This window comes from Lepidochelys kempii, chromosome 7, assembly GCF_965140265.1.
Source record: "Lepidochelys kempii isolate rLepKem1 chromosome 7, rLepKem1.hap2, whole genome shotgun sequence".
Classification (NCBI taxonomy): Eukaryota; Metazoa; Chordata; order Testudines; family Cheloniidae; genus Lepidochelys; species Lepidochelys kempii.
Window position 1 is genome coordinate 27619462 of NC_133262.1, and position 24926 is coordinate 27644387.

General features: G+C 42.4%; 1 protein-coding gene across 8 annotated transcripts in view; it reads right to left on the bottom strand.

Annotated features, from left to right (window-relative positions):
* Positions 1-24926, bottom strand: part of CACNA2D3 (calcium voltage-gated channel auxiliary subunit alpha2delta 3) — a 735544-nt gene that overhangs the window by 393100 nt on the left and 317518 nt on the right. For all 8 annotated transcript variants that reach the window (XR_012159822.1, XM_073351526.1, XM_073351529.1 and 5 more), the window contains 3 exons: positions 19104-19235; positions 14460-14520; positions 14227-14377 (listed from right to left, as the gene is read on the bottom strand). Coding sequence is in view for 7 of the 8 variants with exons in the window: in XM_073351526.1 (XP_073207627.1) it covers positions 14227-14377; positions 14460-14520; positions 19104-19235 (344 nt within the window). In the remaining variant the exon portion in view is untranslated. The remainder of the gene's footprint in view (positions 1-14226; positions 14378-14459; positions 14521-19103; positions 19236-24926) is intronic.

Below are 24926 nucleotides of genomic sequence, written 5' to 3' on the forward strand. Positions count from 1 at the left end.
GAGATCAGGGCCTCTTGAGAAAGTGTTGTACATATCTCAGAATTACAGAAGCTCCTTGTTCTGATAAATACTATACTTTTTCCTGCAATGCTCACCTCCATTTCTTCTATTCTGCCACCACACATGGAATGTCCTTCCAAACCAATGCCAAATCCACACCCAATCCATGTTTAAATACATCCTCACCACTCTCTTCCATGGCTACCACCAACAAAACCCAAAATCTATGTCAAACACTACCACACTGAGAAAATAAATTTAAACTATTTCCCCCTCTGGGTTTTGCAGCATGTCCTTTCCACACTATATGTTCCACTTAAGCCTGATTCTACAGTTTGATCTGTGTGGGCAAACCCCGGTGGCATTGCAAGTTCAAGGCCGTAGAAAACGTGACGACCTCCTGCCTTTATGTGTGTGTCTTACATAGCGCCAAGCACATGGTCTATACTTAGCCAATCAACAACAACAACAACAGTGTGACTCCATAATGTTTTATGGAAATATGCTTATGAGTGTGAATATGATGTAACTAGAATATGGTTTATGAAAAAGATCTCTTGTAAGGTATCATTACAAAGTTATGACCTACTGAATATATTCATCCTATTTGTATGCATGTATCATCCTTGTGTCTGAAGCTAGAAATATGAAGTATAACTCTGAGGTCCTATTGTAACTATGCAAAGTGTGAGCCATTAATGGTGGTTCAGAATCTTGATGGCTCCCATTGACTAGGACAATTGGTTGTAGATGGTTTATTTACCTGCAAGCCTTCCTGTGGAAGTGTGGGCCAACCCGTGGGTAATGAAAAATGAGGTTTTACAGTGACATGTGAGCATGTCACATGATACTGGAATCCATCTTAAATCTGGTACTTTTCCATTTAGAAGGAGGGGTGGGAACCCAGAGAGACAAAAGATTCCCATCTTGTGCCAAAGCTATAAAAGGGGGTGGAACAGAACAAGGGAGGCTGCCAGTCATGAGAACACCCCTAGTTTCACCTAAGATATCTGCTGGAACAAACAAGCACTGTACCAGGGAAGGAGTCTAGGAAGGAGTCTAGTCTGTGAAAGAAGCTTTTTGGAACATCTCTGAGGATGAGATTTTACCTGTAAACAGGTTTCAGAGCAGCACCCGTGTTAGTCTGTATTCGCAAAAGGAAAAGGAGTACTTGTGGCACCTTAGAGACTAACAAATTTATTTGAGCATAAGCTTTCGTGAGCTACAGCTCACTTCATCGGATGCATTTTTTACCTATAAACAGTTTCTTAATGCTTAGACTTGCGTGTTTTTGCTTTATTTTGCTTGGTGACTTACTTTGCTCTGTCTTACCTGAAACCACTTAAATCCTACTTTTTATACTTAATAAAATCACTTTTGTTTATTATTTAACCATAAGTGATTAATACCTGGGGGAGCAAACAGCTGTGCATATCTCTCTATCAGTGTTATTGGCGGCGGACAATTTATGAGATTACCCTGTATAAGCTTTATACAGAGTAAGACAGATTTATTTGGGGTTTGGATCCCATTGGGAACTGGGTATCGGGGTGCTGGAGATAGGGGACCTGCTGAACAGTTTTTGGTTAAAGTCTGCAGCCTTGCGGGTGTGGACTAGACCTGGGTCTGTATTGCAGCAGGCTAGCATGTCTGGCTCAATAAGGCAGGGTTCTGGAGTCCCAAGCTGGCAGGGAAAATGGACTCAGAGGTAAATTCAGCATGTCAGGTGACAGTCCCAAGAGGGTCCCTGTGACGAAACCCGTCACAAATAGAATCCACCCCATCATATTTTAATCATTACCTTGGTTTCCAGGATCTTATCCATGTGAGCAAAAGGAGAATATCCAACTGCTGCAGTAGTAACACTGATTTCTTTCCATGCCTCTCACCACTACAAGGCAAATGAATCAGTTTCCTACTTTATAACAGGTCACATCTAAACAGCCTAAGTTCAGACGGTTAGAAATCTATGAGGTCCCCTTTCAGTACTATTTTGGATGAATCAGATCATCACAGATAACCAGAAATCCTGTGGACTAGTTAGATTGCTCTGTGTGTGCTTGCCAGGCTCCTCATAACCTCTCCAGGGCTGCACTTTCCACAGTTGTGCAGTACCAAGGAAGCCCACATCATCACAAAGATTACACTTTTAGTCCCTTAGCAGTATAATTTTACAGAAGGGACTTCCTTTCCAGAAGAGTATGAATATGATTAAGAATGTTCACTCTGGCATCAAGGTTGCACGAAGAGTCTCATTCTCATTATCATTATATGCACAAGGCATAGAAATTTATTCTTTAGAATCCCAGCCAAATTGTTAGGGGTACTATTTGAGTTTGTGGCTTCTAATTTACCTTGACTACATTAGCATATGTATGCTATCACAATCATATGTATGGTATCACAAGAGAAATTGGATTTGTACGGAGATGCGCGGATCTCTTTCCTTCTGACAGGGCAGGAGGCCACACCTCCTCGCTGCTTCTCAAGCAGGGCTTAGCTCACAGCTAGTGAGTCCACCTGGTGATTAGCCAATTAGCAATTAGTTCTTCTGCCAAATCTCTCAGTCAGGGCAGTGAGCAGTTAGTAGGCCTGGCTGACATTCAGCCCAGGCCTTAACTAGTCTTTCAACCCCAAACCCTCAGACAGTGAAGTTCACCGTTATATCTCAGGCTGAGTCTGTGTGATACAGCCCAGCAGTTTAGGGTGGGGAATTAACTCCCAACCGGAAGCGACAGCAAATGCGTCAGGTGCCCTAGCTCCAGCAGGTGCCAGACCAATTCAGGCCTCCTGGCCTATTAGTGGGGACATGGCCACCCTTCACAGGTGGAGTGCCCATGGTAGGGGGATGCAGGATGTCCCTCTCCACTGCATCCCAGCCCAGGGCCCTATTAGTGGCAGGGTTGTTCGCCACTAGGTTAGTGGGGATCCGCCCACAACATGCTGGCCAGTTCACAACAGTTCCACAGCCGAACCCTATTCGGCGTCCCTGGGCTCCTTCCTACCCTCTTGGGGTACCTTGGTTCTGGGGTCATTCTCGGTCTCCCCTGTGTAAACAGCCAACGGAAGCCCCGGCAGTTCATTGGCGTTGCTGGTCTCCAGAAATTCAGGTAACTCTTCTGGTCGGGCAGCCGTCACCTTCAGCTCCAGGCTCCTGCAGCAAGGAAGAGATATCCTGCTCCTCTGGTAGCTCTCCCTCTACTGAGCTAGGAGGCTGGCCTTTTATAGTCCCGCTTCCTGTCCCGCCCCTCTGCTTCCGGGGGGGCAGCCGCGGGTGGTCTGGTTCTGCCCACCGGGGGGTGATTTTGGGTCTCTCCCCTTCTGACAGGCGCGGGGCCACACCTCCTTGCTACACCCCTCCACCCCTTCAAATCCAGCCCCCAACCTTTGGGGCTGGCATGCTCTGCCTCCCCCAACCGGGAAAGCCCATCCGCATTTGCATTCTCCTTACCCGCCCTATGGTGAACGGTAAATGGGAACGGCTGCAGAGCAAGGTACCACCTCATCAGTCTCGCATTGGTGTCTCATGTTCTGGAGCCACTTAAGGGGGGCATGATCTATGACTACCACAAAACTATTCTCCAGGAAGTAGGACCGCAGGGCCTCGACAGCCTACTGACCGCCAGTAGCCTATTGGTCTCCCTCTCAAAGGTGGAGTAGTTCTGTTCCCAGGGGAAAAGTTTCTGACTGATGTAGAGTATGGGGTGTTCCTCACCATCAAAGGTCTGGGAGAGGACAGCCCCAAGTCCCACGGCCGAAGCATCGGTCTGGACCACAAACTTTCGGTCGAAGTCCAGGCTATATAAAACTGGTTCACAGCAAAGGTGGTCTTTTAACATCTGAAAGACTTGGGCGCACTCTGGGGACCCGTTGACGCGTTGTGGCTGGCTCTTTGTTAAGAGTTCAGTCAAGGGGGCAGCAATGGAGGCAAACTTGGGGATAAAGCGGTGATAATACCCTACCAGTCCCAAGAACTGCCTTACTTACTTCTTTGTAGTTGCGGCAGGCTGGTTCTGGATTGCCTGGACCTTCCCAACTACAGGCCGTACCTTCCCCCGCCCCAGGACATACCCTAAGTAGGTGGTCTCCTGGAAGCCGATTTGACATTTCTTGGGGTTAGTCGTCAAACCTGCAGCCCGAAGAGACCGCAAGACGGCTGCCACTCGGTTTAGGTGTCCCTCCCAGTGTCGACTGTAAATCACCACATCGTCCAAATAGGCAGCGGCATATTCGAGGTGTGGTTGAAGAAGGCAGTCCATTAACCATTGGAATGCCGCAGGGGCCCCATGAAGTCCGAAAGGCATGTAGGTAAATTGGTAGAGGGAAGTGAAGATCATTCCGTGATCAGTTAGTATTTCCCTTGGTAAGCCTACCTAAGCAAAGATTTTCTGAAGTTCCGGCATGATACACTAGGCGGTGATGGACTTCATGGGGATGGCCTCGGGGAAGCAAATGGCATAGTCCATGACAACTAGGATGTACTGAAAGCCTGTGGTGCTCCTCGTAAGGGGTCCAATTAGATCCATAGTGACACATTCCACCTGGTTATAGGCCCGCCTTAAGGTGAGGTCCTCTTTTTGGTCTCGACAGAAGTCCCCCTCTATGCCCCAGAGAGGTCCCTCATCCTCGGGTGCTACTCGGGGTTCATCTGGAGGGTTCTTCGGCCTCCCTTGGGTGGGTCTAAAGGAACCCCAGGGGGTTGCTCTTCCTCGTCACCCTCAAGAGGGTCTTCTTCCAAACTCAGCCTCTCCGGCCCAGTCTGGAGGGATGCTGTCTGCAGTACCCAGCTGAACTCCAGCCAATCTCTCCCAAAGATGATGGGATAGGGGAGGTTCAGGGCAACTCCCACTGTCAGTTGTCGGGTTACTCCCTGAATTGTGAAGGTCAGTTGAGCACAGGGCTACACCTTCACATCCCCGTGAACACAGCGGAGTTGGATGGGCTTGTGGGTCACGCGATCTGCTGGGACAAAGTTTTCCCGCACCATCGTCAGGCTATGCCCCGAATTCACAAGGGCCTCCCCTGCCTTCCCCCAAGGATAGCTGGGACGGTCACTTTGGGACTGGAATATTGGCAGGTCCAGACATCCGCGGCATAGACCTGGCCAAAGGGACAGTCCAGGGCGGGGCATTGCCTCTGGAGGTATCCTAACTGGCCACACCTGAAGCAGGGGCAGATAGTGATGGGACTCGGCCAACCCTCTGAATGCAGAGGATGATCCAGGCTCTCTCTCGGAGGAGTCCTTTGCTCGCTGTCATGGCTCATCAGAGGGCGGGGGTCTTCGGGATCAAACCCAGGGGTCCTCCACCGTGTTGGCTGTTTTCATGGCCTAGATGTGGGCGGGTTATCTCCGGAAACCCGGAGTACTTTCCCCCATCTGGTAGGGGGATCCGCCCTAGTCCCAGCAGTCTGTGGGTCACTGGGATCTCGGCTGCTAAGTAGTCCTCCATGAGCCCAACTGCTGCCTTCAGAATTGTAGGCCAATGCCGCAGGACCCACGCCCTCCTTCACCACAAGAGGATGTGGACAAATTGTTCCATAATCACTTGTTCGGCCAGTTCAATGGTCGTGTGTCACTCCAGTTGGAGCCAGCTCCAGCAGGCATCCTTAAACTCCTGGGTGACGACGCAGGGTCGTGTCCCAAGCGGATAAGTCTCCTCCCGAAACCTACGCCAGAAGGTTTCGGCTGTTGTGTCCAGAGCGTCCAAGATAGCAGTCTTAACTGATTGGTAGTCTCAGGCCTCCTCGTTAGGAAGGCCTTGGTAGGCGGCCTGAGAGGCCCCCATCAAATATGGGGCTAGGAGCATGGCCCATTGTTCTGGGGCCCACGCAGCAGCTGAGGCAGCCTACTCAAATGTAACCAAAAATGCCTCTGGGTCATCTTCAGGACCCATCTTGTGAGCCGGATGGGTAGGGTGGGGGTCACGGGGGCTCCTGCCCCACCTTCCCCCCTCTCCCCTCCTACCCCAGCTCAGGATTGATTTTCGATCCTCAGCACTGATCATATTACAGCAGTAACCAAGTCATCTTTATACCATTGAGCTAGGAAGCTGTAACCATTTCTTTTGGATGTGGGACTTGTTAATGTTACCCAGGCCTTCATAACCTCAAGATTAGACTGTTGCAATTAGATTAGACATGGGGAACATCTTAAAACCATGTAGAGACTGAAAATGGTGCAGTGTACAGCCGCTTCCTTATTCAAGGCAGCTGCTCGTTGGAGTACATGACACCAGGGCTCATGGCTGCCTATTGGACTGCAGGTGGAGTTTCAGGTGTCGATTAGAACACATAGAGCCCTAAATGGCAGCTTAGAACCTGCCTCTCCCTTTGCGCCCTATTTCCACTATTACAGTCAGCAGAGGTACATGAGCTAAATTCTCCTCAAAATCAGAGAGAGGGAGGGCCTGAGGACTCTGGAACTTGCTCTCCCTCTTGGTCCAAAATAGCCCAAAATTGAGGACCTGTAATACTACCCTGCCTGAATGAATAGTTAGATAAAAAGGGGTTGTTAAAGAAACCAGACAGAAAAGGTAAAACAATAGCCTAGATAAGGAGCATCCCCTCAAACACAATAGCCAGGTTTATAGCCCTGAAAATGGACTCGAGACCCAACACTAGTGACAGGACTGCTTGCCAAAGCAGAGAATCTGGAGATCAAAAGACACCAATCTGTTAAAAGCTCTACCCTACTGAGACCTTGAGGCAATGAGGGTGGGGAGAGCTGTCAATGGCTGCACGCTAACAGAGACACAGATGCAACGTGGTGCCCAGGAAAAACATAGGGGCACCAGGGCCAATTCAGGTCTACTAAGGTCAATGCCAAGCGTGGGTAAGATAACATGCATGTAGGTTTCTGGCATTTTAAATCCCTTTCTTTAAGCACTGTGTACTTTTTTCTAAATAAATCACTTTGTTTTGAAGAACTTGCCTCTGTGCTACTGCATACTGTTACTACTTACACTCCCAAAGGGAAACTCTGACAGGTACCAAACTCCCTGGTCTTGCTAGGCATCACAGTTGGGTATCAGGGACATACAATCCAGAGACCCAGACAAAAAAAGTGCAGACACAGGCTTGCTACTTGAAAGGGGTTCACCTGGGGGACTGGAAAAGGGTCTCAGAAGGGGAAGCCTATCATGGGACTGTGTATTACTGATTGAGAATCAGCTTTTATAAATATATTTATAGTGCATGTAAATAAAGACAAGATTGCATGTGACTGGGGCATAAGCCAAATCACATCTACAAAAATCCCATGTAAGAAAGAAGTGTAGTTACAAAAGGTGCTAGAAGCCACAAATTCCCATCGTTAGAGCCATACAAACCCTTTAAACCCGTATCAAGAAAAAATTAGTTACCTACAGTTTGGTATTCATCAAAACCACTCAATAACACTAATGATCCTATATCAACTGACTTACTGTTGTCTGCTTTACCTGCCTTGCCTGATGAACTGCACAGCTTCATGCTTAACTGAGCAAGGACATAGAAAATCCATTTCCCTCATTCAACGTAAAGTTGTCGCTTAACTTTCACATACCCTACCACAACATTAATTGTCTAAAGTAAAAAGAGTAACTTCTGTGGTGAAAGCTTTGAATATTCTTGAGTTTCAATTATGTTTTAAATGTATTCTCTTCCGTCACATATTCCCACATCCATATACTCTAGCCACTCGTGTTCCTTGTCTCTACCACACCTAAAATGGGCATTTGATATAATTAGGGCCTTACCAAATTCATGGTCAATTTCGGTCAACTTCACGGTCATGCAGTTTTAAAAATAATAAATTTCATGATTTCAGCTATTTAAATCTGAAATTTCAGGGTGTTGTAATTGTAGGGGTCCAAAAAGGTTATTGTAGTGGGGGGTTGTGATATTGCTACCCTTATTTCTGTGCTGCTGCTGGCAGCGGCACTGCCTTCAGAGCTGGGCAGCTGGAGAACAGCTGTAAAGGCAGAGCTGCTGCCAGCAGCAGTGCAGAAGTAAGGATGGCCTGGTATGGTATTGCCACCCCTATTTCTGCACTGCTGCCACTCTCCTGCCACCCAGCTCTGAAGGCAGCACAGAAGTAAGGATGGCAATATTGCAACCCCCCTAAAATAACCTTGTGACCCCCCCTGCAACTCCCTTTTTGGTCAGGACTCCCAATTTGAGAAATGCTGGTCTCCCACTGTGAAATCTGCATAGTATTAGGTAAAAGCACACAAAAGACCAGATTTCACAGAGGGAGGCCAGATTTCATGGTCCGAGACACATTTTGCATGGCCGTGAATTCGGTAGGGCCCTAGATAGAATAGAGAAAGTTTCCCCTGCACCATCCTTTCCCAATTTCACCTTTAAAATCTCAATCTGATCTTATCTCCCTGGCAATTTAAAATGAAAAAAAATTTCAAACCCAAATTAAATTTTTGACATTGCTGGAGTAAAGTAAAATGGGTGAGCAGCTGATCAACAACTGACTCTAACCAGAAACATTTACTCCTAGAGAGAGGCATGTAACTTGGTATATCCCCCTGCAACAGCTGCTCCTTTTTGTGGAAATTGAGGCTAGAAACATGTGTCTGTTGTAATCTGTATACATTGTTATACTGTATGATCACATAATATTAATGTTTGAAAATATGGCTTTTCCATTCATTCAGTTTCCAAATTCCTCCCTCAAGAGATCTTAAACAAAATCCATAGAGAGAGACAATGAAATTCACCTCTGCTGTACTGAGCCAAGATGAGGCCTTCCACTCTATACCCAGATTAGGGCTGCACAAAGATCCCTGGACAGCCTGATATGGAGCAAAACAACAGGCTCAAACCAGGGGAGGTATTTATATTTGTATTTATATATTTGTATTTATATGAGTCCTTTATCCCACCACTCTGTACAAGTAGCACAGAATCTATAGCAACTGTACCAGCCCAAAGGCAGGAAAAACGTATTACAACCCTACATGCTGGCTCAGGTTTGGTTGAGGAGGTGAAATCCAACCATCTACACTTCAATGGCACAAAACCTGATTTACTCAATCAGGCTGAAGCGAATTACACCCTTCATCTATTCTGAATGAATAGAAGGGCTTCAAATGATGCAATTCTGAACAACCACAACAAATTCTGTTGATATGGTTATAATGGAAATTCTGCACATTAAAAACTGGGGGTCTTATTGCTGCGCCTTGAACTCACCAATAATGATCTCCTCTAATCAACTTGGCTAAAAATCATTTGGCTGAGGCATTTAAATTGATTTAACAAATCTCATCCCAGTTAATATTTTGCTCATTTCATGTACGGCTTATGCTTCTGAAAAGCATTTTTCAAATTTTAGCATTGGACAGAATTAGCACTCTGGCTTTTATGATAATATTGTTAATTTAATGCATGACTTAGAGTTATACTTCAAAGCAAATTGAAAAAAATATGTCTGTTCTCTTGTTGTTGCAGACATCTCTGTTCATGCACTGATGATCTAACCTTAAATTTTAACTTAGACTGCACAAAATCACTCTCATATTTCAACAATACTTTTGTAATTCAATCATCTAGTCCATCAATTTTGGATAGGTTTTGCAATAACCTACCCGTGAAAGCAAAAATGATTTTTAACATTATCTTTTTATGTTTATTTTCTGGAAGGATCCACATTGGATTTTTTTATGTTCTATGTACACAGATATATTTAATAAATAATTTAGTAAAGGAGGAAACAGGCCATAGATATCACATATATACCCTGTCTATTAAAATATTTTTCACTATCCTATTTTATGCATACTTCAATTAACTGAATTTTTAATGATGTTCACATATAGTGACTGTAACTCGTTTTTAGTCAGGCTTTAGTCTTTCATCTGCTCCGAGCCCTTGCCTTCCTGCCATATCTTACTTTCTTTCACTGATATGGTTGCTGATTCTCTACATGGTTTACTCTCGTCCACTTGATTTTTTTGGCCCTCTCCCATTGCAAGATCCATCCTGCCAACCCTGTTTCCTGGCTCACCCCCAATATCTGCTTCCTCCCTTCCTGCTCTTATGCTGCAATGTTATTGGTAGAAATCCTATGGCCAGGCTGACTTCCTCTACTACGAATTCATGCTCTCCCCCTCCAGTTCTTCCACCTTCCTAACTAAGCAATTCTACTTCCTCAATTTAATTGAATCCCATATGCTTAATCCCAGACACATTTTTGTCATCTTTTGACTCAGTCCTCAAACCTTCCCCTCCTCCTGTCTCCACTTCTCTCTCAACACAGGTTCTTGCTGATTGCTTCCAAGAAAAGTTGATAAAATACAACATGACCTTCCCCCTCCCACTGCCTCTCCTTCCCTTCTTCCTTTCCCTCCTGCAACTCTCTCCTTCTCCAGTCACAGACACAGATGTTTCTCATCTGCTCCCCTCTCTAACCTCTCCATTTGCTCCCATTACTCCATCCCATCTCTTGATCATCCTTGTGCCTATTCTCATCCTCTCACTTTTCTCCTTAACCTCTCACTCTCCTCTAGCTCATTCCATTCATATTACAAGTGCACATTAGTCCCTCCCATCTTAAAAAAAAATCCCCAAACACGCTTGAGCCCACTTGCCGCTCCAGAAACTGCCCAGCCTCCCTTCTGCCTTACATCTCTAAATTCCCCTTTCTCTTGTCCTGCTACACCTTACATCCGAGTAATCTTGTTCACAAATTCAACTACCAACTCTATGCTGGTGACTCACTGATCTACCACTCTGCTGCAGACCTATCTCCTTCTGCCCAAACTAAAATCTCAGCCTCTCACTCTGATATGTCCTAGTGGCAGTCCAGCTATCAGGTCAAGTACAACATGGCTAAACAGTACTCTTAATCCTTCCCCCAAAAGCTCTGCCCACTACATCCTTTTAGGATCACTACAGACACTTGTTGCTCAGGCCCATTATCTGGATCATCTTCAATTGGATCTCTCTCTAGGTGCCCATACCCAACAATCTATAAATCTTGCAGATTCCTTCTGAACAACATCTTTAAGATCTTGCCACTCCTAGCCATCCATACAGTTAAAAATCTTCTCCAGGCTCGCATCATCTCCCGTCTCAATTACTGCAACATCCTTTTCTCTGGGCTTGACACTGTAATCTTACCCCGCTCATATCCATTCAAACTACTGCTACAAAGATCATTTCCCTAGCCCATCACATTGACAATGTCATCCCTCTCTTTGCATCCTTCACTGGTTCCCCCTTTCTCAGTTGCACCAAATATAAGCTACTTCTCTTCACTTTCAAGGATCTTCACAGTCTATCCCCCCAACATCTCTCTCTTTCACCACTGAGATATTGACTCTCATGTCCATTTACCCCCGGATGCCAGCCTCCATTTTCAAACAAGCACCTCTGTGTATTCTCCCATGCTGTCCCTCATGCTTGAGAGGAGCTCTCAATAGGAATCTGCAAAACTACCTTATTATCCTTCTTCACAACCCTCCTTAAAATTCTCCTTTTCTGTGATGCCTACAAAAAACTTGAAAACACAGTTAAGCTACTGGTGTGTGGAGATACCACTGCCAATCATGCTACTATTCTCTCATTGTTTCCTTGAACTCCCCCATGTGTCTGTCTGTACCACCTGCTGTTTCCTGTTCTATACAGCTTGTAAGCTCTTGCACAGTGCCTAATACCAGGGGTCATGGACCATGGCTAGGGCTCTTGAGCATTAACACAAATCATCATCATCATCAGCGGATTCAGTTGTGTCTACAAATAAATGTGGATCCAAAATCTGCAAGCACAAACAGAAGCAGTTTGATATCTAACGCTCTGTTTGTGCCCATTTTGAAGTGTCTAAGAAGCTATCGTATAGAATGTAGTATAAAAATATTATGCTTAAATCATATAAAATGCCTACAAATTAAAATAAAAACTGTTTAAAAAGTGATTTACACTCTCTTAAATGAATAATTTAGTAACTCTATAGTTACAAGAATAATAAAATCTCTAAATATCTTTGGGGTTCCTATAATAAACCAAGCATGCAGTAATTCTAGAATTATAAAAGAATAAGTATGTAGTTGCTATTATAAGTTAAGCAACTCGCAGCTATATGGTTATTGTACTAAAGTAAGGTTTCTACCACAGCTTTATTGCAAAGTCACTAGCTTTTATACATTTTCCTAGATAAATAGGTCTATTGGGTTACTCCATTAAGAAAATTCTTTTCATGAAAAGCATTTAATTTTCTTCCTGAATTGTTTATAATAATTGACACAACTACTGATAAGCATCATGATTACCGACTAAATATGGCTCTTTAAATATCTTAATTCTTTAGTTGATACATTTTTGCCACTTAGAACCTTAATTAGATTATTTAAGTTGATCACAGTTTTGTTGAAGAATAAACCTTTCTTGGTACAGAATGTAATTATGCCTTCCTCATCTGTGAGTTTCTGTTAATTATGTAATGAGTAATTAAAGATTACTAAGAAAGATATTCTGAACTAACTTGCCTGTTATCTGTTAAAATAGAGTAAGTACTTGGATATTTAGGGCCTATTTAGTCATTTTACATAAAAAAGATCTTCATTTTACTGGGGAGATTTTGTACTACATACAGTGCACTTGCTTGTACCTCAATAACCTCTTCAACATATATAGAATTAAACAGTTTGGAGAAAATCCTAGGTTTGATATATTATGATACAAACATAAAGCATTTATAAAGCTATCAGCAAAGGAACATGTGTAAGCTACCAGCCAAGAGCAGCCACAATATAGAAGTTGAAAAGGCAGCCAACTTTAGGTCCTGTTCCTGACACCCTTACTCATGTGAGTAGTCCCTTTATTTTTAAGGGTTGCAGAATTAGGCTCTTACCTTGTAATTAAAAAAATTACTGTGCCGTGGAAAATTAACTGCCAAATCACACAGAAATAATGACAGCTGTTAATGATTTAATGTATCATCTTTAGTAGCACCGATAATGCATATCAGCTCAGCTTTGCTGCACCCATTCTATTCCTTGCAAAACAATGTCATATCACAAGATCATATCGGAAACTGACCTAGAATTTGAATAGAGCATACAGCAAATGTATGTCCTCTTGTATGTATACTATGGTAACTCGGGATAAGTATCACATACCAATTTTCATAAATAATTCTACAGACCATTAAAGCAGTGATTCTCAAATTATTGTACTGGTGACCCTTTTCATATAGCATGCCTCCGTGTGCGCCACCCCCCCCTTAAATTAAAAACACTTCTTTACATATTTAACACCATTATGAGTGCTGGAGGCAAAGTGGGGTTTGGGGTGGAGGCTGACAGCTCGCGACCCCCCATGAAATAACCTAGTGACCCCGAGGGGTCCCGACCCACAGTTTGAGACCCCTGCATTAAAGAATGTCGGTGGTGAGTGACATGTGAATTGCCATATTTGCCATTATTTTGTTGTTGCTTTAAAAGTACAGAAAAAGAATGGCTATTAGGAATAAAAGTGAAACGAGACCCACAAAGATGATATGCAGATCAAGATGACACAGTGCAGTGAGTTCTGCATGTTGCTTTACGTGCTTCATGACTTTTCTGCCTATGCATCCAGCACTTCTGGAACTCAATTAGCTTAGGGGCTAAACACCATCCCTCATATCTCAGACTGAAAACTTTGAGGGTATCTTTGCAAACTTGATGCGAGTATGTTGCAGTTTTAATTAAGGGGCTCAGACACTACCAGCCTATTTCAACTTATTTTTATGTGCAAAGCACTTCTTAGCTTGCACTCTACCATGGAAAACAGAGAAAAACGCATCAACAGGTTGGGGCAGGGGAGGGAGCTGAACATACAGATTGCATTAAAAGGTTGCATAAAGTCACAAACCAGAGCTGTGCTGGCTGCAACTCAGGCAATCACATTAGGTTATTATGGCAGTGATTACTGCAACTCCCAGAATGACATACAGAAAACCCTGCCATCTGACACGGAAAGTAGTCATGTGTTGGGATCAAAGAGGGAATAGGTCCAGAGAATTTTCAATCTGTTACGTGAAAGCAAGGAATAAAGTTGCTTTGGAAGAAATCCAAAGAGTCTGTCCAATTATTGAGGTTCAGTGAAGTAGCACGCCATTACACAGTCCTCGACACGTGTCGTCCAAATTCAGTTTGTTCATGTACATGGCAGGATGTAGAATATGACAAAGAACACAACACAAAACAATTAATTAGAAAAAGAGGGGAAGAAAAATACAGAGAAACTCACAGCAATTATGTTGAAAAAGTCATCATCTCCGAGGGTATCCAAAATAGATGATACAGTTTGCTTAGCAATTGTCAGACGGAGTCCTTTCATGCTGCCGCTGACATCAACTAAAATGACCACATCTTTTGGAGAAGTAGCTGCCTGTATGTACCTAGACCAAGAAGCAAAATGCAGACTGATCTTATATTTTTTTATATTTCTTAAAAACACATTGGTGGTTGACTGTTACCTACCATTTTCGATTTCTGCAGTCAAATGCAATAACTCCATTCTCATCTGGTTCCCATTTAATTCCTGTTTAAAAAAAAAGATTACATTACAATATATCAGAATGTTCATTATACGTGTCTTCGCTAGTGGTGAAAGTAGCATTTAAAGGATTCTAATATTTTATTGATTGAGCAGACATGCTTAAATATCACATATAAAGAACTATAGCAGTTGCTGGTCACAGCAGTAGCTAATGCAGGAAAAATACTTTAACAAAATAGGACCATGGGAAATACAATCATGTTTCTTTCAGACCACTGCAGGGTGAAGACTGCTTCACCACTATTCTGTTCATCACAATAAAGAATGTGGCTCGAAACATCGCTATGCTTAGCAATGGTAGTTGGCAAGAGCGTGATGATGCTAATCAAGTCAATTTCCCCACTACTCTTTCTACCATGACTCAACTTGCCAGGGACTGTCATGCTTGATGGCATCACTGACAGGTTGTGTTTCAGACATTTTGCCACAGACCACTTGACTATGATGAGGTAATGTCTCTGACCTGTGGGTCAGAGGAAATATAATACTAGCTTTCAAATAAAGAACATCAACAGGCCAGTCCCCCCTGTTTTTAAATCAAGATATTTCTGGATTTGCATTCAATCCCTAGAACAATAAAGGATCCTCTTAAAATAACCATGCTAGAATTTCTACTATCGAAATGTCAAGGATCTGAAGACCTGAACTATAATCTAAAACCTATAGAGAGAGATGTGTCAGTCATCAGCCAACCATAAATACATATATACAAACACTGAAGACTTTAAGGTCCAGAAAACAGCCTCTAACCAACTAAAAGAGCACTTTTACTCTTTCACTACTGGCCTGATCTTGAATTAGGGAAGTCAATGGGAGCGTTGTCATTGAAATTAATGGGAGCAGGGTCTGGTGCTATGTAAGAGCAGAGTGTTATGTAACAGCCTGTATTCTGTTGGCGTTTAATGGGTGTTAATCAATGTATGCTTAAAATAATCCTTTGAGATAATCAGATGGCATCAGGCCGAAGATGCCAAGAAAGTGCAAAATAAAAGAAGGAATGAATGAATGAATGAAGAGGAAATATTATTGCATCTATAGACAGAGCAGAATACCCAAGTGGAGAACTCTCTGAATGATCTGAAAGGTGAATTATCTTCTTTTATCTTCTCACACTATTTCAGGTTAAGAAATTACTTATCTTTTTGTGCCTCGTAATTTTTTCAAGTAGAGAGAGAGCCAGAAACACAGAAACATCCTAAGTGTGTCCCTAAACATTTTTTAATGCCTTGAAACGTATATGAACATTTTTCATGCCTTACAGCAAAGGCAATTCTCGTCTCTATTAACCTACAGAGAAGGTGTTTGAACCCATGTCATCCTATACGTGGAACTTGGCATGATTTCTGGTTTTCTGTTTTATGTCCCATGGTTATCTAACCCCAGGGAGAGATGAGTCCCACAGCACGAGGGAGAGGCTCCCTTTAAGCCATATGAATGAGGAAATTATTAGCAAGGAAAATGCTAATTTAATTTGATTTAGCATAGAAATAAAGATGTGTAGTAATTACTTTTACTTACCACAATATGAAACAGCTCTACTACTCCAAAATTAGGCTTTTTACATTATTGTTAGCTGTCTGAGTTCTATTTCTACAGTTGCAATGTTGATATAACTTCTGCCTGAAGTCACATTTTCATAATTCCCAAGCAAAATTAAAACATCGTTTTTTATTAAAAATTCAAATCCAGCAGAATTACGTGATATCTCATATGATACAGCACTATGCAGAAAAATGCCCCATGGGTCTTATCTGTTCTCACCAAGAAACATGAGTACACCTAAAAAGAAAAGGAGTACTTGTGGCACCTTAGAGACTAACCAATTTATTTGAGCATAAGCTTTTGTGAGCTACAGCTCACTTCATCGGATGCATGCAGTAGAAAATACAGTGTAGCGATAATCAAGGTGGGCCATTTTCAGCAGTTGACAAGAATGTGTGAGGAACAGTAGGGGAATGGAGGGGGAAATAAACTTGGAGAAATAGTTTTACTTTGTGTAATGACACATCCACTCCCAGTCTTTATTCAAGCCTAAGTTAATTGTATCCAGTTTGCAAATTAATTCCAATTCAGCAGTCTCTCATTGGAGTCTGCTTTGAAATTTTTTTGTGGAGAATTGCCACTTTTAGGTCTGTGATGGAGTGACCAAAGAGATTGAAGTGCTCTCTGACTGGTTTTTGAATGTTATAATTCTTGACATCTGATTTGTGTCCATTTATTCTTTTACGTAGAGATTGTCCAGTTTGGCCAATGTACATGGCAGAGGGGCATTGCTGGCACATAATGGCATAAAGCACACTGGTAGATGATAGTGTGGCTGATGTGATTAGTCCCTATGATGGTGTCCCCTGAATAGATATGTGGACACAGTTGGCAACAGGCTTTGTTGCAAGGATAGGTTCCTGGGTTACTGTTTTTGTTGTGTGGTGTGTGGTTGCTCGTGAGTATTTGCTTCAGGTTGGGGGGCTGTCTGTAAGTAAGGACTGGCCTGTCTCCCAAGATCTGTGAGAGTGATGGGTCATCCTTCAGGATAGGTTGTAGATCCTTGATGATGTGTTGGAGAGGTTTTAGTTGGGGGAAGAAGGTGACGGCTAGTGGCGTTCTGTTATTTTCTTTGTTGGGCCTGTCCTGTAGTAGGTGACTTCTGGGTACTTTTCTGGCTCTGTCAATCTGTTTCTTCACTTCAGCAGGTGGGTATTGTAGTTACAACAAAAAACTTCAAAAACAGACTCCAACGAGAGACTGCTGAATTGGAATTAATTTGCAAACTGGATACAATTAACTTAGGCTTGAATAAAGACTGGGAGTGGATGTGTCATTACACAAAGTAAAACTATTTCCCCATGTTTATTCCCCCCCCCCCGCCCCTACTGTTCCGCACACGTTCTTGTCAACTGCTGGAAATGGCCCACCTTGATTATCACTTCAAAAGGTCCCCACCCCCACTCCCCCTCTCCTGCTGGTAATAGCTCACCTTACCTGATCACTCTTGTTACAGTGTGTATGGTAACACACATTGTTTCATATTCTCTGTGTATATAAATCTCCCCACTGCATGCACCCGATGAAGTGAGCTGTAGCTCACGAAAGCTTATGCTCAAATAAATTGGTTAGTCTCTAAGGCGCCACAAGTACTCCTTTTCTTTTTGCGAATACAGACTAACACGGCTACCCTGAAAACCTATGAGTATACCTATAATTCTGCAAACTTTTTTCCCCACTTTGTTACATGTGTGTGCTAGCATGCATGCATGCACAGCATTTGCTGGAACCAGTGATGTCTCATCTTCAAATTATGCCAACTCGCTCTGAATTTCTACATACACAAGATGCACAGTGAGAAAATGTAGGCCTTGCAAATAGGATTGGAGTTTTGAAATGGCAAAATTGCAAGTATGGGCTCAATTTCTTTTGTAATTTACATTCAGTTGTATTAATTTCCTAGTTGTCATAATACAAGGAATTTGTAAGCAGTAAGCCAAATGCACTACATTGGGTAAATGTACAAAACATGGTGTTCCAGTTTCAGGGTAATAACACCCGTATTCCCCCTCAGTGCTCCCTCGAGGGCACCCTCTTAAGGTTCCTGGCTCCCAAATGCCATCTCTCTTGGGCAGAGAACAGCTTCTCTCTCTCTCTCATTCCCACGGTTTTAAGGCTGCACATCTCCCTGCCTTACACTATGATATCCCCAGCAAGCTAGTATGTCTAAAAGCCACCAGCTGTGTTTTACTTTCTCTGCAAGGGTTATGAGCAGCATATTGCCAGCAGTTACAGCATACCACACCAACCCTTCTAAGCAAGCATCTTTATTCTTAAGGTAACAGTATTACAGAAAAACACGTAAGAAACCAATAAAAGTTCCCCTACACATGCCAAAAGCGTACCAGAGGTCGCCCATTCGTTTTATGGGGCCCTAGTAAGCCAAAGTCTTTCCAACCCTTCTGCAGGGGTTGGACTGAAGATTCTGCCCATACGTTGGATTAGAAAGAAGGCCCCAAGTCAGTTTAACCACAAGCTTTTTATGTCAAAAGCCTTTTCTTTGTCTGTTGGTCTCTGGAAAATCCAGTTTGAACTAGTTTATGTGAGCCTCCCCAAGGGTTGTACCTCTTTAAAGGTGTTTAAAACCTAATAATTCACCTTAATCACCCCTCCACACCCACCCTGTTTTTGGTTCTTGGTGGAGCTGTGATAATCATACCCCATAGAACAGAACACAGTCATACTTTCAATCCCTGCCCCAGAGTGATACATACATTTAATACAATATGTTCCCACAAAGATACTACATGCATTTGCAGTATTTGTCACACCTAAATTGGGTAAATGTGCAAAAGCAAGGAACAATATATTTGCTGTGGGACGATTCCCATTTTTTTCACAATTCCAAATATTAATGGGGGGAAGGGGATAAATATTAATAGCCCTTGTTTTTTTTCAGAACTCTAAATTAAGTCAAAGGAATCTGTGGGTGCTTGCAAAATTCAGGACCTGCAACACTAATTTTTTTCATGGAAACCTGTAGCAATATCACCTGTTCATTTTATTTTAATTAATATGCATACCTGGATACTGTCTAAAAAATCCCTTTGCACTTCCAAAATACTGCCATATGAGAGAAGGGTCACGGTCAAAGTTATCGACAAACACCTTGTTTAAGGATTCTGACCAAAAGACTCCATTTACGATAGCTGGATCTGAAAAAATAAAGAAGAGTGACACTCAGTTGATAGAATCCCTTGCACCATATCATCTTTGGCTGATTCAGTATCTAAAGTCATTGATCTGTAATTTGTAGCTCATAAGTCAAGTGCACTCTCTATATGTGGCTCCTATGAAGTCCAGTCAGTATTTCTCCAGGACTTTCTGGGTCTCACCACCAATTAACTTGGTGTGTATAGGTCCCTAGAAACTATTTTCCCCAGCCTTCATTCCCAGCATTCAGGAGATGACCCACAAAACACACCTACTCCAAAGACAGCGAAAACTTTCTTCAGTAGCCAAGAGAGAAGAGTGAGGGGAAAATGCACTTTCCAATCAAACTAGCCTCCCAACAGCTAGCAGTGTGTGGAAAGATGGGTGTGATGATGTTATGTTGTACTATAACATGATACTGCATAAATGGACAATGGTGTTGAGTCATGATGATGCAATGTTATCATGTATTAATGCAACATGACAACACAAATATTGGATAAAGTGGCAGGAAGTCATGATGGGATTATTTTGTGTCTCTCTAACACTCCATTTCTTAATGAAGTTGCTTTGAAGCAGTTACAGGCATACTTACAAACACTTTCAACACTATTTATGTATTTTACCTAGTGGAAATATATACATAGGTGCAGAAGATCACAGATTAGTGATGTATATATTGAAAGAGTTCCAAGATATATTTTATAGGTGAGAGTTAAATTTGTTAATTAGAACATATAACAGAAAGGGTCACATCACTATTATTGAATAAATGTACTGTAAGGGTAACAGATTATTAATTACTTTAACTCATAATTTACACACTTTTTAAGACTCAGGATTTTTCATGATAATGTTATTTATGTATTCTGTATGAATGTTTTGTACTTAGTATGGTCACTTTAACTGTACGTTAAAAGTTTATTTGTGGGGATAACATACATAATATCCCTGTCAAAAGACAGATTCTATTTCACCACTTCGTGACCTATGATGTGTACTCTTACACACCAACACTCCTATCTTCGCTGAAATCTTTAGAGGGAGACCCTCTGCATAGTAGTATCGTTTTTTAGTACAGTGGGGTCTAACGTATGTTTTACTTTATAAAACCAGATACTGGTCAGCATGCACATTAGAAAGTGAAGTGCCTTTCATTTCCTGTTGGAGTATGTATGCATATTGTCATTTACTCTGCATTCAAACAAATGCATAGCAAACACAACATAGCACTAACTACGATGTGAAAAAACATGGAGCTTGGATTTCCCAGCACTGACTGATCTATTCTTTTATTCCCATAAACAGAATAGTACATGAAAGCAAACTAAAACTCTCTATGTGAGAAGATATTTTTTCTATTACATTTGTTTTTTCTTTTAATACAGCATGGTATATTCAACCAGTGACACTTAAAATCCTAAAACACCCTCGTATTTTTGTATGATGTAAAGTGGTTATTTGGCATAAAAGTGACAAAGCAAAATTGAATTAATATGTTTGGAAGCCAAGGTTTTTGAGCTAGATAACAATGTGGTTTTGAAATGAGACATGATAAAGAAAGACGCTCTATATACCTAATACAACCTGCACCTAAAGGCAATGGTTTCAAAAAGAAAAAACAAAGCTAACTTAAAATCTGTATTGTTTTTAAAAGTATGAAAACATACACACAACTTGTTCAAGTATTTGAAATAACACTTCCACTAGAAAAACAAAGCAAACTTAAATCAGAGCTGTAATCTTTAATTAAAAAAAAAGGCACATACAACTGCACACTTGTCCAAGTGTTTCATATAATGCTCCCACAGACTTGTAAAATAATGGCACTCTGCATTGATTTCAGAAGATTGCTTGGAATGTGATTTTAATGGAGTGGAAAAAAGGTGAATTGTTTTCTATCCTTACATTCATCAAAGAAAAACACCAGGAGAAAAAGGGAAATGTCTCAGCTACACATCTTTGAACTCTGCATTCATCTAAATATTTAGGTTTACATAGAAGGGCCGTTGAAAAAGCAAACTCAACAAAGCAGATTTTGTTTTAAAAACATGTCTAGTGCAGTTAAATTTAGTCCTAGAACAAGAAATGTGAATATATATATATATATATATATAACCTGTCAAACTAGAGACATACCAAACACAATTTTGAGTTCTCAAAAACAAATCTACTATATGGAAGTAAACCCATGTCACTATACATTTTTGGTGTTGCCTAAAGGTCATTATTCTGTACAGCAGAAAACCTCAGGTATTCGCTAGTTTACAGTTACTCCAATAAATTTCCCTGAAACACCATGGCCTGAAATTCAGGATCATTCTTGCCTAAGCTACAAAAATAAATCATCAATTTGGAGAAATAGGATCCTAATCTAACAAGAAAGCAAACCTTGCATTCAGTCCTAATACTGCATTTAGTGATTAGATGACAAAGATGACGTGTTAAAATGTCAGCCATGTTCTCACCCCACCATGTAGCCCAACACTATCTTGAATGTTGTGATTCTAGTCCCACTGAAACCATGCTAGCTCTGTTGGAGGAGCCAGATTACTATTAAACAGCACAGCTGTTTCAATGATTCATTGCAGCAGTAGTATAGCTAAGGTGGTCAGGAGTTCAAATCTCACTTGAATCAGAAAATTTAGTTTCAGGTTCTTTAGGGTTTATTTCCTTTTCTAGGAGCATTTTACCTGGATTTGTGCTTGAAATGGGCCAACTTGATTATCATACACATTGTAAGGAGAGTGATCACTTTAGATAAGCTATTACCAGCAGGAGAGTGGGGTGGGGGGAGAGAAAACCTTTTGTAGTGGTAAACACCCATTTTTTCATGGTTTGTGTGTGTAAAAAGATCTTCTATACTTTCCACAGTATGCATCCGATGAAGTGAGCTGTAGCTCACAAAAGCTTATGCTCATATAAATTGGTTAGTCTCTAAGGTGCCACAAGTACTCCTTTTCTTTTTGCGGATACAGACTAATACGGCTGTTACTCTGAAACCTGTCATTATGCAAGGCACTGAATTTAGCCGTATGGAGTGGAAATCTAGCAACTGCATGAAAAAACTTGTACAGAGACAGACAGACATCGTCTTCCTTTCCAAATGCAAACAGATGGACATCGTACCAAAAGGACTGAAGGTAAAAAATCCATTACAATATACATACCACACAGCCATGCTGACAGCGTGTGCCACAGGCTCTCAAAGAAACTGCGGAACCACCTGATCAACATCCTCTACAGCAAACAGGGAAAGATAAAGAATGAGCTCTCAAAAATGGATACTCTCATAAAAAACCAACCTTCCACACAAACTTCCTCGTGGCTGGACTTTACTAAAACTAGGGAAGCCATTTACAACACACACTTTGCTTGTCTACAAAAGAAAAAGGACACGAAACTTTCTAAACTACTACATGCCACAAGGGGCCACAGCAATAGTTCCCTCAACCCACCCAGCAATATTGTTAACCTACCCAACTATACTCTTAGCCCAGCAGAAGCAGCTGTCCTATCTCGGGGCCTCTCCTTCTGCCCCTCTCCCCCCACGAACATGATACAGTTCCGTGGTGACCTAGAATCCTATTTTTGACATCTCCGACTCAAGGAATATTTCCAACACACCTCTGAACAACATACTAATCCACAGAGACCTCCCTACCAACACTACAAAAAGAAGGATTCTAGGTGGACTCCTCCTGAAGGTCAAGACAGCAGACTGCACTTCTACATAGAGTGCGTCCACCAATGTGCACGGGCTGAAATTGTGGAAAAGCAGCATCACTTTCCCCACAACCTCAGCCGTGGAGAACACAATGCCACCCACAGCCTCAGAAACAACTCTGACATCATAATCAAAAAGGCTGACAAAGAAGGTGCTGTCGTCATCATGAATAGGTCGGAATATGAACAAGATGCTGCTCAGCAGCTCTCCAACACCACTTTCTACAAGCCATTACCCTCTGATCCCACTGAGAGTTACCAAAAGCAACTACAGCATTTGCTCAAGAAACTCCCTAGAAAAGCACAAGATCAAATCCGCACAGACACACCCCTGGAACCCTGACCTGGGATATTCTATCTACTACCCAAGATCCATAAACCTGGAAATCCTGGGCGCCCCATCATCTCAGGTATTGGCACCCTGACAGCAGGATTGTCTGGCTATGTAGACTCCCTCCTCAGGCCCTACGCTACCAGCACTCCTAGCTACCTTCGAGACACCATTGACTTCCTGAGGAAACTACAATCCATCGGTGATCTTCCTGATAACACCATCCTGGCCACTATGGATGTAGAAGCCCTCTACACCAACATTCCAAACAAAGATGGACTATAAGCCGTCAAGAACACTATCCCCGATAATATCACGGCAAACCTGGTGGCTGAACTTTGTGGCTTTGTCCTCACCCATAACTATTTCACATTTGGGGACAATGTATACCTTCAAATCAGCGGCACTGCTATGGGTACCCGCATGGCCCCACAGTATGCCAACATTTTTATGGCTGACTTAGAACAACGCTTCCTCAGCTCTCGTCCCCTAACGCGCCTACTCTACTTGCGCTATATTGATGACATCTTCATCGTTTGGACCCATGGAAGAGAAGCCCTTGAGGAATTCCACCATGATTTCAACAATTTCCATCCCAACATCAACCTCAGCCTGGTCCAGTCCACACAAGAAATCCACTTGCTGGACACTACAGTGCTAATAAACGATGATCACATAAACACCACCCTATACCGGAAACCTACTGACCGCTATTCCTACCTACATGCCTCCAGCTTTCACCCTGACCACATCACACGATCCATTGTCTACAGCCAGCTCTGCGATACAACTGCATTTGCTCCAACCCCTCAGACAGAGACAAACACCTACAAGATCTCTATCAAGCATTCTTACAACTACAATACCCACGTGCGGAAGTGAAGAAACAGACTGATAGAGCCAGAAGAGTTCCCAGAAGTCACCTACTACAGGACAGGCCTAACAAAGAAAATAACAGAACGCCACTAGCCGTCACCTTCAGCTCCCAACTAAAACCCCTCCAACGCATTATTAAGGATCTACAACCTATCCTGAAGGATGACCCAACACTCTCACAAATCTTGGGAGACAGGCCAGTCCTTGCCTACAGACAGCCCCGCAACCTGAAGCAAATACTCACCAGCAACCACATACCACACAACAGAACCACTAACCCAGGAACCTATCCTTGCAACAAAGCCCGTTGCCAACTGTGTCCACATATCTATTCAGGGGACACCATCACAGGGCCTAATAACATCAGCCACACTATCAGAGGCTCGTTCACCTGCACATCCACCAATGTGATATATGCCATCATGTGCCAGCAATGCCCCTCTGCCATGTACTTTGGTCAAACTGGACAGTCTCTATGTCAAAGAATAAATGGACACAAATCAGATGTCAAGAATTATAACATTCATAAACCAGTCGGAGAACACTTCAATCTCTCTTGTCACGCAATTACAGACATGAAAGTTGCAATATTACAACAAAAAGCTTCAAAACCAGACTCCAGCGAGAGACTGTTCAATTGGAATTCATTTGCAAATTGGATACAATTAACTTAGGCTTGAATAGAGACTGGGAGTGGCTAAGTCATTATGCAAGGTAACCTATTTCCCCTTGTTTTTTCCTACTCCCCCCCCCCAGACGT